At 38.2% G+C, this 14,612-nt stretch overlaps 2 protein-coding genes across 2 annotated transcripts; both read left to right on the forward strand.

The window, feature by feature from the left end:
- The first annotated feature begins 1,662 nt into the window (after nucleotides 1-1,662).
- Nucleotides 1,663-3,779, forward strand: LOC120003546 (probable glycosyltransferase At5g03795). The gene is made up of 6 exons (XM_038852564.1): nucleotides 1,663-1,779; nucleotides 1,877-2,161; nucleotides 2,282-2,556; nucleotides 2,950-3,107; nucleotides 3,220-3,377; nucleotides 3,465-3,779. The coding sequence occupies exons 1-6, from the start codon at nucleotides 1,663-1,665 to the stop codon at nucleotides 3,588-3,590; spliced, it is 1,119 nt and encodes a 372-aa protein (XP_038708492.1). The 3' UTR covers nucleotides 3,591-3,779.
- Nucleotides 3,780-7,436: 3,657 nt separating this feature from the next.
- On the forward strand, nucleotides 7,437-9,504 carry LOC120003547 (probable glycosyltransferase At3g42180). Its single transcript, XM_038852565.1, has 8 exons — nucleotides 7,437-7,547; nucleotides 7,631-7,909; nucleotides 8,052-8,105; nucleotides 8,231-8,501; nucleotides 8,691-8,816; nucleotides 9,021-9,083; nucleotides 9,132-9,289; nucleotides 9,400-9,504. The coding sequence occupies exons 1-8, from the start codon at nucleotides 7,437-7,439 to the stop codon at nucleotides 9,502-9,504; spliced, it is 1,167 nt and encodes a 388-aa protein (XP_038708493.1).
- Nucleotides 9,505-14,612: the final 5,108 nt, after the last annotated feature.

A 14,612-nucleotide genomic window follows, 5' to 3' on the forward strand; every position in this document is an offset into this window, starting at 1 on the left:
TTTTCCATGACCAGAAGGAGTTCATCTTCGGGTAACAAATCCAATTCGATACTGGATATAACCCACATGAGAATGGGTCCATCCCTTTAGTGATTCAGCCATTTTGCGTCTGCTGCTGTTGGAACTAGTAATTTGATTTCTTACTCTAATGGGTATGTTACTTCCTGGGTTGTGTGAATCGATATTGAACTCCACGTAGGCTGTCCAAACTCCAAACAGAATTGTATGTGTATGGATTGGCAGTTCTTACAACATTTGCTCTAATTTGTCAATATAAGGCTATTTGTTCCGTAATATTCATTAGATAAAGATCCTTAAATAAGTTGTTTTTTTATCTGTTATTTCATTTTCTGATCTTTCTCATTCATTTCCGCTGCTGATTTACTTGTTTATAACTTTTGCACCAGACATTTTAGTCTTACCACTAAGTCACATGTTCGTCTTTCTAAATAATTCATTGTATGAAGATAAATTCCTTTCCCCCAGGTGTTGCATATGCGATGGCATATCTCAAGTCAATAGACTATGTGTAACAGAATCAATCCATTTGGACTTGTTCCTGGTAAGAGGGTTTTACATATACTTAGCATTTCTTGATAAGCCCCTCATCATGTCGTAAATATATCTGCTTTATCAGACGAATCAGTCAAGTCAAACCAAGCTGGAACTGGTGATTGCCTTCCTAGCTAGTGAGTATCTTCCTTCATCTGTCCTAATCAAGGAACCAACATAATTAAGCTACGGTCCTTCATCTGTCCTAATCAAGGAACCAACATAATTAAGCTACGGTAGGGCCCCGAGGGTGTACTAGGGGACCTATCAGACACTAAGTTATGGTAGGGCCCTGAGAGTGGCTCGTTACTCGGAGTTCTCTGCCTCGTGTTTAGTACTTACTTAGTACTTAGTAAGTAATTTTGCGTGCAGAAGTCAAAATTCTTACTTGGCACTTGAGATTCCTCTTTTATATGTGTTGAAGTGTCTTTCTTGTAGTAGGAGTTGGACTCTCTCATTGGTTTCTTAGAGGAATTCTCGAGAATAAATCCTATCAGTATTCTTTTTCAAAGGGGAGTTAGACTCTTGTTGGGAGTTGGTATCTTACCAAGATACTAATTCGTTCAAGGTGTTCCTACCTCGGACGAATCACAGATGTGTATAACCTACCTCGGTCGAATGAGAGTAAGCCCACCTCGGTTGGGTGATTAAGTTCCACCTCGGCTAGGTGATGAGAACCCACACCTTGGTTAGGTGACGCTTATACAGTTCAACCAATATTGAGGAAGTTACCTCGATCGGACCCGAGGTGCATTTTTTACTTGTGCCTAGTTGGCTTGGGGGTGCCACAAGGCCATGTGTAATTGCCCGAGTTATTTTAGTAACATTGTCCCCCAAGGCACGATATACCCGATTTACATATCTACATCTTTCGCAAAGAGGAGATACTTCTTTCTAGCCTTATTGAAGGAAAAGTATAAGCATTGAAATTCAAGGTGGGAATAGAAGTCCATTCGCTGACGTGGCACAAGGACCAGAAATAACTAACACAAACCGTTATTTAACCAACGAAACACACACTCTCTGACCTGCTTTTGACTTGCACTTTCTCTGTTTTTTTTTCTCCCCTCTGCAAAACCCATTTTCCAAGAAACCCAATTTCCCGAGAAAATGTCGTCCCGCGCGTATTTCTTCCTCTTCATCCTCGTTGTTGCTGTTGCTATCTCTGCAATTTTCTTCCACCCTTCTCGTCTTCATCGCATTGGCTTCACTACAACTAATGATCAGGTGCCTTCTTTTTTCTTTCGTTTTTTTTTTCTGTTTCAGTTTCTTTCATGTTCATTCAAACATTCATTGATTCGAATTTTCTTTCTGGTCAACGAAGGTGAGCAACCCAGTTCAAGATACTGGTATTTTTGAGGAAGTCTTCCAACACCCCGATTTCTTCTTGAGAAATTCCGCTCTGATGGAGAAGGGTTTCAAGATCTTCATATATCCAAATAAAAATGAGGAGGTTTTTGTTTACAATGAGAGGTGCATTAGCGGGAGGTTTTCTACTGAAGCTTTCTTCTACTACCGTCTCTTGTCCTCCGAAAGATTTTATACAGAAGATGACACTGAAGCTCATATGTTTTTCATTCCACTTACTTGGTTCGACATTTGCAGTACGGTATGATATATTCTTTATTTCAAGAAAACAATTTTCTGTAGTAATTCTTGATTTCCTTTCTGTCTTTCTTTGTCTGGTCAAGAATGATTGATTTCTGAATTTCACCCTCCTTGTATGCAGGGAAGTTATGCTTATGATGAGAAATATGTTCGGAAAATAATTAACAAGTTCCCTCACTGGAATCGGAGTGAAGGTGCTGATCGCTTTCTTGTGACTTGCTGTGATGCTGGAGCAATATTCTCTGAAAGAGTTCCACTGAATAATTCAATAAAAGTCTCGTGTTCTGCAAGAAATGATTCCAGACATGACATACACCACAAGCACAACGATATAACCATTCCCCAGATGAGACGGCCATTTTTTCCTCCGGTTCGTGGTAATGACATACACCAAAGGTACCTCCGTATATTCAAAACTTTCCACCTCTTCTTGATTGACTTACTTTGAGAATTCCTTTTATCATCTTCAGTTAACTTCGGTAACCCTTTTTTTTTTTTTAGTCCTTTTCACTTTAACGGGGTCTTCAATCTAATGTAGGTTTAATATTCTTGGTTTTCCGAGAAAGTTTTCTTGTATTATGAGTCTATGACTGAATGTTGTGTAGCCAGTTTGTGCCATGAAAGTAAAGTTCATTTTCTTTGGCTAATAAAAATTCATCGGCTTCCTTTTTGTTTTCTGTGAGTTTTGTTTTTCTTGCCATGTATGAAAATCATCTGATGGACTAAACAACAGTGCATCTCATGTCACTAGAATCTGGGCTACACTAATTCACCTTGGTTATATTGCAGGAAAATACTCGCTTTCTGGGCTTGTCAAAAAAATACGACAAGTGAAAGTTCTTGGGACAATGAGAAATTCAAAGCATCCAAGTATTGCATTTGTGATGGAGCATCCTATATCACAAGAATCTGTATAACCGACTCAATCCATTTTGGATGTGTTCCAGGTGAGAGAGGGTTCCTCCTAATTGGAACTACTTCCGGTTTTCCCCAGATTTTCAGTTTATGGAGTGTGTCTTCAAATCAAGTTTGTAACTACTTTTGTGAGCCCTTTTGCAGTGATCTTGTATGAGGACTACGAATTGCCATTCGCAGACATTCTCGACTGGACAAAATTTTCTGTAATAATCAACAAGGATAAAGCACATCAGGTTGAACAGATCCTTGAAGCCATATCAAAATCGAAATTCAGAGAATTGCATAACAACGTACTCAAGGTAAAATAAAAGGAGAAACTTTCAAACATTGCAAGATGATGAAGGTTGTCTGTTCTCAGTTTTATTTTTTGTTCTGATATTTTTCAGGTTCAAAGGCACTTCCATGCGGATTCAGCTTTGGAAGGACTTAAACCATATGAATATGATGTCTTCCATATGATAATATATGAGCTCTGGTTGCGCTACCTCGCACAAAATTATTTTGATTCCTAAACTTGTATACATTTTCCAAACATAAAGATGAGCACAACCTAGTATTAGTTAGGATGACAAGTACAAATGTATAATTTTCTTTACCTGATGAAGTTGGATGCCAAGGAATATCAATTAGTAGATAGAATTTGTTCCATTCTTTGTTCATTTGGACTTTATTTTTGTCAATTAATTTTGATGTTGTATCGAAGCCGAGGTTAAAGGGTATGGTGAGAGCATAGTTTTTAAACCTAGACCGGTCTGTTGATTTGTTTCATGTATCTAACCATTTAAGCATTGAACTGAGAAATTTACGATTTTCGTAAAAATAGCCGAATCGTGAATCGCCCGGTTTGCTACAAACACGCTGTTTTCAAAAATCCTGGGTCAGGCTCGACTCTTTTAAAAATAAGAGGCCCTAGACACGGCCCTTTTGAGACACCGGTGTTATTGATTTGGGAGGCCCGCACGGGTTAATGAGCCTCTCTCATTTAAGGTTTCATACAATAAGACACAGTAGTGGCTTAACCTCCGTTCACTGGTTTTATAGAAAAGTTATCTTTCTGATGTGGGATTGCCATGTTTTGCAAATTTTGGCAAGAACACTTTGGTTGGGGTGTGTGGGACCCCGTGATTTATCATTTTTAAACTCATGTTATTTTATTAAAAGAGTTATCAATTTTCTTATGTTATATATATGTGTGTGTGTGGTGCTGGTAGTATATAACTTATAAACTTATATAATATATAGTACATACTAAATTACTAATTACTATATACTATATAGCTAAATATTTATTATTTATTAAAAACCTACAATTCAACCTTTATCGTAATAATTGAATCTCGAAAACCTTGAACCAACCTTGACAGTTCAATGCACGAGTCGGTTTTGAAAACTATGGATGAGAGGCCCAAAGTGGCCCGTATGGTGAAAGGCCTAAAGTGGTCGTATAGTGAAGGGTTCAATGTGACCCATATGGTGAAGGCCCAATGTGGTCGTATGGTGAAGAGTCTAATGAGAGGTCCGATATTGATGGGCTCTTGTGTGAGGGGGAGTGTTGGAACCCACACAAGAAGTCCCACATTGGAAAAACATGCAAGTGTTAAGTGGCTTATAAGGCAAGTGATTGACCCAACTCATAAGTCATGACTTTTGAGAAAGCATGGGTCACCCATCCACTTGTCTTGTAAGCCTAATTGTAGGCTCATGTAATGTGGGCTCGCCCAAGGTCTAAAATGACATCTCAGTTATATATCGCAATTCCATCTCTACTATATTTTGGAGTGTTTTTGGCTTCTCCCCCTTTTTTGGGCAAAAAGGTACTTTTTGTCCCTCAACTATGAGGCGAGTTTCATTTTTGTCCTTCAAGTGAGATTGGGGTCGAAAAATGTTTACGTGACAGCTATATGACAAGCGGAGAAATCTAATCTGATGAACAATAGGATGTCACGTTGGACAAACTGGGAACGTCGAATTTATTCGAGGGACAAACTGGGAACTTTCCCATAGTTGCGGACTTGCGGTATGAAAATGGGAGAAAAAAAAGTTAAGGGACGAAAATGAAACCTGGTCAATAATTGAGGGATGAAAAGTACCATTTTTTTGTTGGTTTCTTGCTCTACCTTCTTCTTGTTTTGTGGCATTCTTTTTTCTTCTCTCTCTGTTGTTCGAGCTTTGGCTTTCTTTGCTTCTGCTTCTTGCTTAGGTGGTTCTGTTCTCTCCTCCCTCCCTCCTCATCCTTTTCTTGTGTTCCTCTCCTTGTTTTCTTTCTCTTGGTTTTAGACCTCCTGCCCTTTTCTTTGAGCCCCTCCTTTGAATTTGTGATGTATATCCTAGAATATCTCCTACATAGTTCATGAGCTCTCTTAATTATGTGCCTTGAGGAAGGTTCCATGTGGAGTAACTTAGGACCTGGAGAGATGGATTCTACATAATAGATTCCGTCACAAAACTTCCATCGCCCATTCCGCTGCTAAATTTCATAGTAAATTTTTTCGACGAAGGTTTTTACAACAGAATATTTTCCGTCACAAAAGAATTTAGCGACGGAATTTCCACGGTTAGCAACGGAATATTCCGTCGCTAAATTCGTTGTTTCTGGTAGTGATAATGGAGACCAATGGAAATCACATAAGTAATAAAGTGATGAGTTGAGTATCGTTTCCATGATGACGTATTGACAAACAATTGAGTACCGATTATGGTTAAGGCCTACGCTATTTAAGTTTGGTAATTTGATTAACAACTAACATAAAACAAGTGAATTAAAACAAGATAATTGAATGCAAACAAAAAGATAAATCAAGTATTAAAAACACTAGGTACCTGATTTCACCGTCCTTTAATTATTCGATTCAACTCCCTTGACTCTTTAATCCCCTAATTACTATCTCTTATTGACAATCGGTTTCCCTAACCTCTTCGATGCTCCATTCTTGGTTACACGAAAAGTGTCTCTATCCCTAACCCCTGTTATTCCTAACATTTGAGTTGAAGAAACATAGACCCATTACGATTTATATATGGACTAACCATGGAACAATTGCATAGGTCATACTCCTATATTCCCATGTATCATGCAACTTATGGTATCTATGGTGAGAAGCAAACCCTAAAATCCCCTTCCGGTCTCAACCTAGGCAACATATCATCTAGATGGTGATCAAGCACCCAAAAGCATTAAACATAGCCATAAATACTCAATAGGGAATAAAAAAAAGAAAAGGAAAAATAAGTTCATTGAATCATCAAATTTGGGTTATATTAAGATCCTAGTAAGAGTATCTAGTCACTCATGGAGTTCAAAGACATACCAACACAACGAAAAGCAACCATGAATACAAGAAAAAGAGAGATAGAGTGAACTCCTGAAACCCCCATTTTCTCTAAGCTCCAATGACTACCCCAATGAGAACGACAAAATCCTAGGTCCAAAAGTTATAATAAAACCCATCTCACACCTTTTATATCCCCTAAACCCTTATGCCATCTAGACAACAAGTTGATGTCGTTTTGGACTGGGCTCACTTGAGTTTGGGAGCTTTTTCAAGAAATTGTACTGTTGAAAATAGTGGCCGATCGATCGAAAATCTTTCTGGTCTTGACTTCAATTTTGGGCTAATGGCCTATTGATCAAAAATCTCTTTGTCTTGATTTTGATGATTTTTGTCCTCTTTTCTCCACTTTGTGCCTTTTATACATGAAATTGTAATTACGCACTAATTAGGCAAGATCAAGTCTCAATCAAACTTCTTTTTTTTTTGAAATAGCACAGAAAAATATGTTTGCGGTTGGAATTGAACCTTGAACACACATATACCTAACCCAACTGATTGTCAACCGAACCACCTCTAGTTGATAAGTCTCAATCAAACTTAAATGAGGCAAAAAATAGTGCAAATGGGTACGCAAAGTTATGTAAATTCTCGGCACATCAAGGATCTGAAGCGTGCAAAGAGGTATAAAACATAGTTGTTTAGTGTTACTATTATTCCCGTCTACTATTGGCAAGTACTATAGTCTATAGGTTCTTTTTCTTTCTATTAATTTTTTCCTCCAATCTTGAACGATTATGTTAAGAGAGATAGGAAACTGCTCTTCCATTCAGGTGTTTACAATTTAAATATCACTAATACGACGCGTTTGGCCGGGCGTATATATACAAACATCAGTACAGTACGTATAAGTATACGGTGACGTGGCGTTCCATACCAGAAATAACTAACAAAAAAGCCGTTATTTGTGCTCTTCTCCCCGAAACCGCCAGCACACTCCCTGACCTGCTTTAGACTCCTCTCACACATTCTCTGCTTTTCCCGCCTCTGCAAAACCCAGTTTTCCAAGAAATCCAATTTCCCGAGAAAATGCCTTCCCGTATGAAATTATTCTTCTACCTCATCATCCTCACTGGTGCTATTGCTATATTTGCAATTTTCTTTTGCCCTTCTCCTCTGCCTCGCATTGCCAATACTCAGGTGTCTTTTTTTTTCTCTGTTTCCCTTTCTTTCATTTTCATTCAATCATTCATTGATTCGAATTTTCTTTCTGGTCAACGAAGGTGCACTACCCAGTTCAAGATTCTGGTATTTTTGAGGAAGTCTTCCGGTACCCCGATGTCTTCTTGAGAAATTATGCTCTAATGGAGAAGGGTTTCAAAATCTTCATATACCCAAAAGATGTACTGGATCAGTTTTACAGTGAGTACCTTCCCCAGGGGACTACTTTTGAAGTGTTCTTCTCCCTCCGTCTCAACTTATCCGAAAGATTTCATACAAATGATGACACTGAGGCTCATATGTTTTTCATTCCACTTACTTGGTTCGAGATTGGCAGAATGGTATGATCCTGACTACTCTTCTTTGGATTGTGTTTATATACATCTTTGTGTATCCTAAGTAGATTCCTATGACAAACAAAAAGAGATAAAAAAAAAGCAAAAAGAAAAAAGGGAATGTTCTGTCAGAATTCTTGTAATCCAGATGCAGATGAAGGAAATGATTTCCTTCCTGTCTTTCTTTGTCCGGTCAAGAATGGTTTACCGAAACCAAGTCACCTATGAAAAACTTTCAAGATTAGAGAAATGGATGTGCCCCAGTCTTCTTTAATTTCACATAATGCATCATGATTGATTTCTGACTTTCACCCTCCTTGTATGCAGGGAAATGACTCTAATGCTCAACATAATTATGCTGAGAATTATGTTCGGCGCATAATTAACGAGTACCCTCACTGGAATCGGAGTAAAGGGTTTGATCACTTTCTTATAACTTGCTGTGACGATGGAGCAATATTCTCTGAAAGAGTTCCACTGAATAATTCAATAAAAGCCTCGTGTCAGGCAAGAAATGATGCCAGGCATCACATACGCCACAAGCACCACCATATAACCATTCCCCAGCTGAGACAGGCATTTTTTCCTCCACCGCATGGTAATTACATACACCACAGGTACCTCCATAAAATCAAAATTTTCCACCTCTTCTTGATCGACTAATCTAATGTAACATCTGTAACTTTTTTTTTCCTTTTCACTTCAACGGGGTCTTCAATCTAATGTGGGTTTAATATTCTTGGTTTTCTGGGAAAGTTTTTTTGTATTATGACTGAATGTTGTGTAGCCAGTTTTGTTTTCTGTGAGTTCTGTTTTTCTTGCATTTTTGAGATGGCATATCTAATAGACAGAGTTGCCTGCCATGTTTTAGAAGAAACAAGCAACAGTGCATCCCATGTCACTAGAATCTGGGGTACACTAAATTTACCTTGGTTATATTGCAGGACAATACTCGCTTTCTGGGCTTGTCACAAAAATTCTAGAGCAAGTGAAATTGTTTTTGAAAAATTCGCAGACCATAAGAAATTCATGGCATCTAAGTATTGCATTTGTGATGGAGCATCCTATATCACAAGAATCTGTATAACAGACTCAATCCATTATGGATGTGTTCCAGGTGAGAGAGGATTCCTCCTAATTGGATCTATTTCAGGTTTTCCCCAGATTTTTAGTTTCTGGAGTATGTTTTCAATCAACTTAGTAACTACTTTGGTGCACCTTTCTGCAGTGATCTTGTATGAAGGCTACGAATTGCCCTTCGGTGACATCCTTGATTGGACAAAATTTTCTGTAATAATCAATAAGGATGATGCAGATCGGGTTGAACAAATCCTTGAAGACGTTTCGGATTCAAAATTCAGTGAACTGCATAACAACATACGCAAGGTGAGTAGGTGTTGTACAGAAATTTGGCTATTAAAAAAGAGAGAGAGACTTTCAAACATTGCAAGATGATAAATGTTCTCTATTCTTAGTTTATTTTTTGATATTTTCAGGTTCAAAGGCACTTCCATGGAGATTTACGAGGACATAAGCCATATGATGTCATCGATATGATAATGTATGAGCTCTGGTTGCGCCACTTCGCACGGTCTTTCTGATTCCTGAACTTGTATACATTTCCCAAACACAAAGATGAACACAACTTAGTATCAGTTAGGATGACAAGTACAACTGTACCATTCAGTTAGTAGATAGAATTTGTTCCATTCTTTGTTCATTTTGACATAATTTTTTTGACAACGTAAGAAAGCTTATGTTCCATAATGTGATTGTCATGTTTCCTTAACCAACCAAGTCATCCTCTAATGATGTTGGTTCAAGTGAGACTTCCTCACGATATGTGATACTATAGTTCAACCGGGGCTCATCAGGAATAGGATTACTTGCAGATCAACAAATAATAATAATGGTGTTTATCCTTAACAGTTAAGACTACACTTTATCCTGATTTTTCACCAACAAACAACTTACAACTCACTCTTGATAAAGATCAAAAAACTCACTCTTGATAAGAGTGGAAAAGAGTGGAAGTACTCGTGTATATGTGTAGTGCTTTTGACTCCTCTCACACATAAATTGATGCAGTGGACTAATCTGCATCATAAATATTCTCCTCTGCAAAACCCAGTTTTCCGAGAAACCCAATTTCCCGAGAAAATGCCGTCCCGTGTGAATTTCTTCGTCATCATCCTCTCTGTTGCTGTTGCTATCTCTGCAATTTTCTTCTACCCTTCTCTTCAACGTCGCATTGCCTCCACTACCACTAATGATCAGGTTTGCCTTTTTTTTTTTTTTCCTTTTTTCTTTTTTGTCTGTTTCACTTTCTTTCATGTTCATTCAATCATTCATTGATTCAAAAATTCTTTCTGGTCAACGAAGGTGTACAACCCACTTCATGATTTCGGCATTTTTGAGGAAGTCTTCCAGTACCCCGATGTCTTCTTGAGAAATTACGCTCTGATGGAGAGGGGTTTCAAAATCTTCATATATCTAAACAAAGATGGCGAGGATTTTTTTTACAATGAGAGGTACATACCCAAGGAGTTTTATACTGAAGTGCTCTTTTCCCTCCGTCTCATGTCCTCCGAATTTTATACAAGTCATGACACTCAGGCTCATATGTTTTTCATTCCACTTACTTGGTTCCACATTCACAAAACGGTATGACATCCTTTGCTTCAAGAAATTTATTTTTCTTCTGCTATGCTAACTAATTATGATTATGATTATGATTATGATAGTTCAAGAAATTAATATATCTGATCCTGACTACTCTTCTTTGGATTGTGTTTATATACATCTTTGTGTATCCTAAGTAGATTCCTATGACAAACATTTTCTCTAGTAATTCTTGTAATCCAGATGCAGATGAAGGAAATGATTTCTTTCCTGTCTTTCTTTGTCTGGTCAAGAATGGTTTACCGGAACTAAGTCATGAAGATGAGAGAAATGAAGACCTCATTTTTGAAAAACTTTCAAGATTGCAGAAATGGTTCACATAATGCAGCAACATGATTGATTTCTGAATTTCACCCTCCTTGTATGCAGGGAAGTTATGCTAATGCTGAGAATTATGTTCGGCACATGATTAACGAGTACCCTCACTGGAACCGGAGTAAAGGTGTTGATCACATTTTTGTGACATGCTCTGATGCTGGGGCAATATTCTCTGAGAGAGTTCCACTGAATAATTCAATAAGAGTCTCGTGTTTGGCACGTAATGATTCCGGACATGACATACACCACAAGTACCACCATATTACCCTCCCCCAGACCACACATCCATATGTTCCTCCAGTGCGTGGTAATGACATACACCACAGGTACCTCCATCTATTCAGAACTTTCCACCTCTTCTTGATTGACTTACTTTAAGATTTCCTTTTATCATCTTCAGTAGAAATTCTTATCTACAATTTAACTGGTGCAACTTCTTCAACATAATAGAGGTTTAATATTCTTGGTTTTCCGGGAAAACAAATTTCGTATTGTGACTGAAATGTTGTGTAGCCAGTACGATTCATTTTCTTTGGCTGATATATGTTTTTTTTCTGTGAGTTTTGTTTTTCTTGCATTTTAAAACTTGACATATCTGTTAGACAGAGTTGCCTGCCATGTACTAATTGGAAATTTCATTGATCTTGGTAAGGTATGAAGAAAATCATTTGATGGACTAAGACTCTCATATGGTTTTTTTAGTAAAAGCAAGCAACCGTGCATCCCATGGATGGAACTCAAATCTGGGCTATACAAAAAATTTACCTTGGTTATATTGCAGGACAAAACTCGCTTTCTGGGCTTGTCACAAAAATTATCCAGCCGGAGCAAGTGCAAGTGATTGGGACAAATACTCAGACGAAGAGAAATTCAAAGCATCTAAGTATTGCATTTGTGATGGATCTTCCTATATCACAAGAAACTGCATAACAGACTCAATCCATTTTGGATGTGTTCCAGGTGAGAGGAACCCTAAACTCCTCCTAAGTAGAACTATTTTTGGTTTTCCCCTGATTTTTAGTTTCTGGAGTGTGTCTTCAATCAACTTAGTAACTACTTGGGCGCGCACCACCTTTCTACAGTGATCTTGTATGAGGACTACGAATTGCCATTCGAAGACATCCTTGACTGGACTAAATTTTCTGTAATAATCAATAAGGATGATGCAGATCGGGTTGAACAGATCCTTGAAGCCATATCGGATTCAAAATTCAGTGAACTGCATAACAACACACGCAAGGTGAATAAGTGTTGTACAACAATTTAGCTAGGAAAATAAAAAAGAGAGACTTTGAAACATTGCAAGATCATAAAGGTTCTCTATTCTCAGTTTTATTTTTTGTTCTGATATTTTTCAGGTTCAAAGGCACTTCCATGCAAGTCCAGCTTTTGAAGGACATAGACCATATGATGTCTTCCATATGATAATATATGAGCTCTGGTTGCGCCACCTCGCACGGTCTTTCTATGATTCCTGAACTTGTATACATTTCCCAAACTCAAAGATGAGCACAACTTACTATGAGTTAGGATGACAAGTACAACCATTCCATTTTCTTTACCTCATGCAGTTAGATGCTAAAGGAATATCAGTTAGTAGATAGAATTTGTTCCATTCTTTGTTCATTTTGACAGCTTAGCTTATGTTCCATAAAGTGATGTTCATTTTTCCTTAACCTACCAAGTCTCCTGTTCCGTTATTTTTTTGTTTTTACGCGGTTTCTGTTGAAACCTCTCCATTGCTTTGTAATCTAATTTTGATCACGATGTAAGATGTGTAGATATATCTACATACACTTATCCAGTTCTATGGAAGTCGAAAATGGATATGTAGTTGAGGTTGGTGTCTCACTTTCCTCTGCAGTACTAGAGCAGCTTGAGTTGGACATTGAAAAGCCAACACAAGGAAATCTGGTGTACTGATGAAAAAGAAAGACTTCATGATCTGGCTACAGAGGAGTAGTGGTGCCTCAAGTGAAACCTCCTTTGAACTTAAATCTTTTTTTTGGAAGGGCACCTCCTCTTGTTTTAACTGCCATTTCTTTAAATAAACTCCCCAATTCCTCTGTTTCTCAAACAACTTTTTTCTTATGCATGGATTATTTGACCAAGGAAACAAAGGATAAAGGCTTGTTCTGAATTCTGATAAGTAGTGCTTACTACTCATGTCACACCAATGACAAGGATAACCTGACTGATCTCAGAGGCCATTCTATAATCCAGCTTAGATGCTATGTCAGCACGTTGACTTTGTCCAAAAAGTCAAATTTTCTTCAAATGACTCCATTTTGTTCCAAGTGATTAGACTGTGCTACATCAATTCCACATGTCATAGAGTTGCCAAGTCAGCTGCCATGCAGGCAATTTCAGCTTCAAATCAAAATTTTTCTTTCAGCGGCCCATGCAATTTTGGTCAGCCCTAGACTTTTTCAAAGTCATTCTTGGACTATCGTGATGCTCAAGCAACCTTGAATCCAAAGTTAGCTAAGTGCACAAGGCGTGTAGTGTCGCAGGAAATGTATAAGCCAAAGTTCATGAAACCTGACCGTTAAGCATTAATTACCCCAAGTGCACAAGGCGTGTAGTGTCGTATGAAATGTATAAGCCAAAGTTAATGAAACTTGACCGTTAAGCATTAATTACCCGCCTATTTGGTAAGGCATCGGACGCCTCACCAAACGGCACAGCGTCACCAGCAAAAACACTATTCACACGTCAACGCTTTTGCTGGCATCGAAGAAGCTCTAGGCAAGAGCTTTTGTTTGAGCAACTGTAGCTTTTGGCATGGGACCCATGCCAAAAGCTACAGAAGCTCTTTTTGTTTTATATCTTTTGAACGTGGGTCCTACCTTTCAACAGAGTATAATGGGCTTGTTTGGGAGTGCTGTGAGGTATGGTGTGGTGCTGTGAGGTGAGTTGGAACGCAAAAAGCTGTTTGGCGCATCACTTTTAAAACTGTGGTGCGGTGCGGTGTGGTGCTGTGAGGTGCGTTTGGCGTATCTAAATTACGGTTATATTAGATGACTAATAATATTAATATAAAATCATTTAATGTTTATATTGTACATTAATCTAAAATAAAATAATTGACCTAATTTGATTACGTAGGACAATTCAACATACATTGTAAGCGTTTGGGAGTGCTGTGAGGTGTGGTGAGGTGCTGTGTGGTGAGGTGCTGTGAGGTAAAAAGCTGTGGTGCTGTGAGGTGAGTTGAAACGCAAAAGCTGTTTGGCGTGTCACAAAAAACTGTGGTGCTGTGAGGTGTGTTGCAACTGAACGCAGTGCAAACGCACTACCAAACACGCACAATGTATCACATTCTTACCTTGACATGCGTGGTTTGGAGACTATTACACTGACTCATGAATTTAACCAGTGCACACACAAAATTTAGTGGTTGCAAATTGTCACATCAAGAAAAAAAAATTAAAACAATGCTTGAAATTATTTCAACCATGATCGAGAGAACTTTGTACACTTTTTTTCCCTATGGACATGAAAAAAAAAAAACCTACGGTTCAATTGGTCTATGGTGTGGTTTATATGGGTAAAGTCCTCCCTCAACTATCAACCATGCCTTTTCTTGGGCTTGGTTCAATTGGGCTTCGACTCAGCTGTTGGACCCAAGAGGAACAAAACCATACGAACCTGATGTATCCACGGGAATCAATAAATCCAAAGCGAACAATATCATTGATATGGATAG

The sequence above is a fragment of the Tripterygium wilfordii genome, chromosome 8, assembly GCF_013401445.1.
Source record: "Tripterygium wilfordii isolate XIE 37 chromosome 8, ASM1340144v1, whole genome shotgun sequence".
Classification (NCBI taxonomy): Eukaryota; Viridiplantae; Streptophyta; class Magnoliopsida; order Celastrales; family Celastraceae; genus Tripterygium; species Tripterygium wilfordii.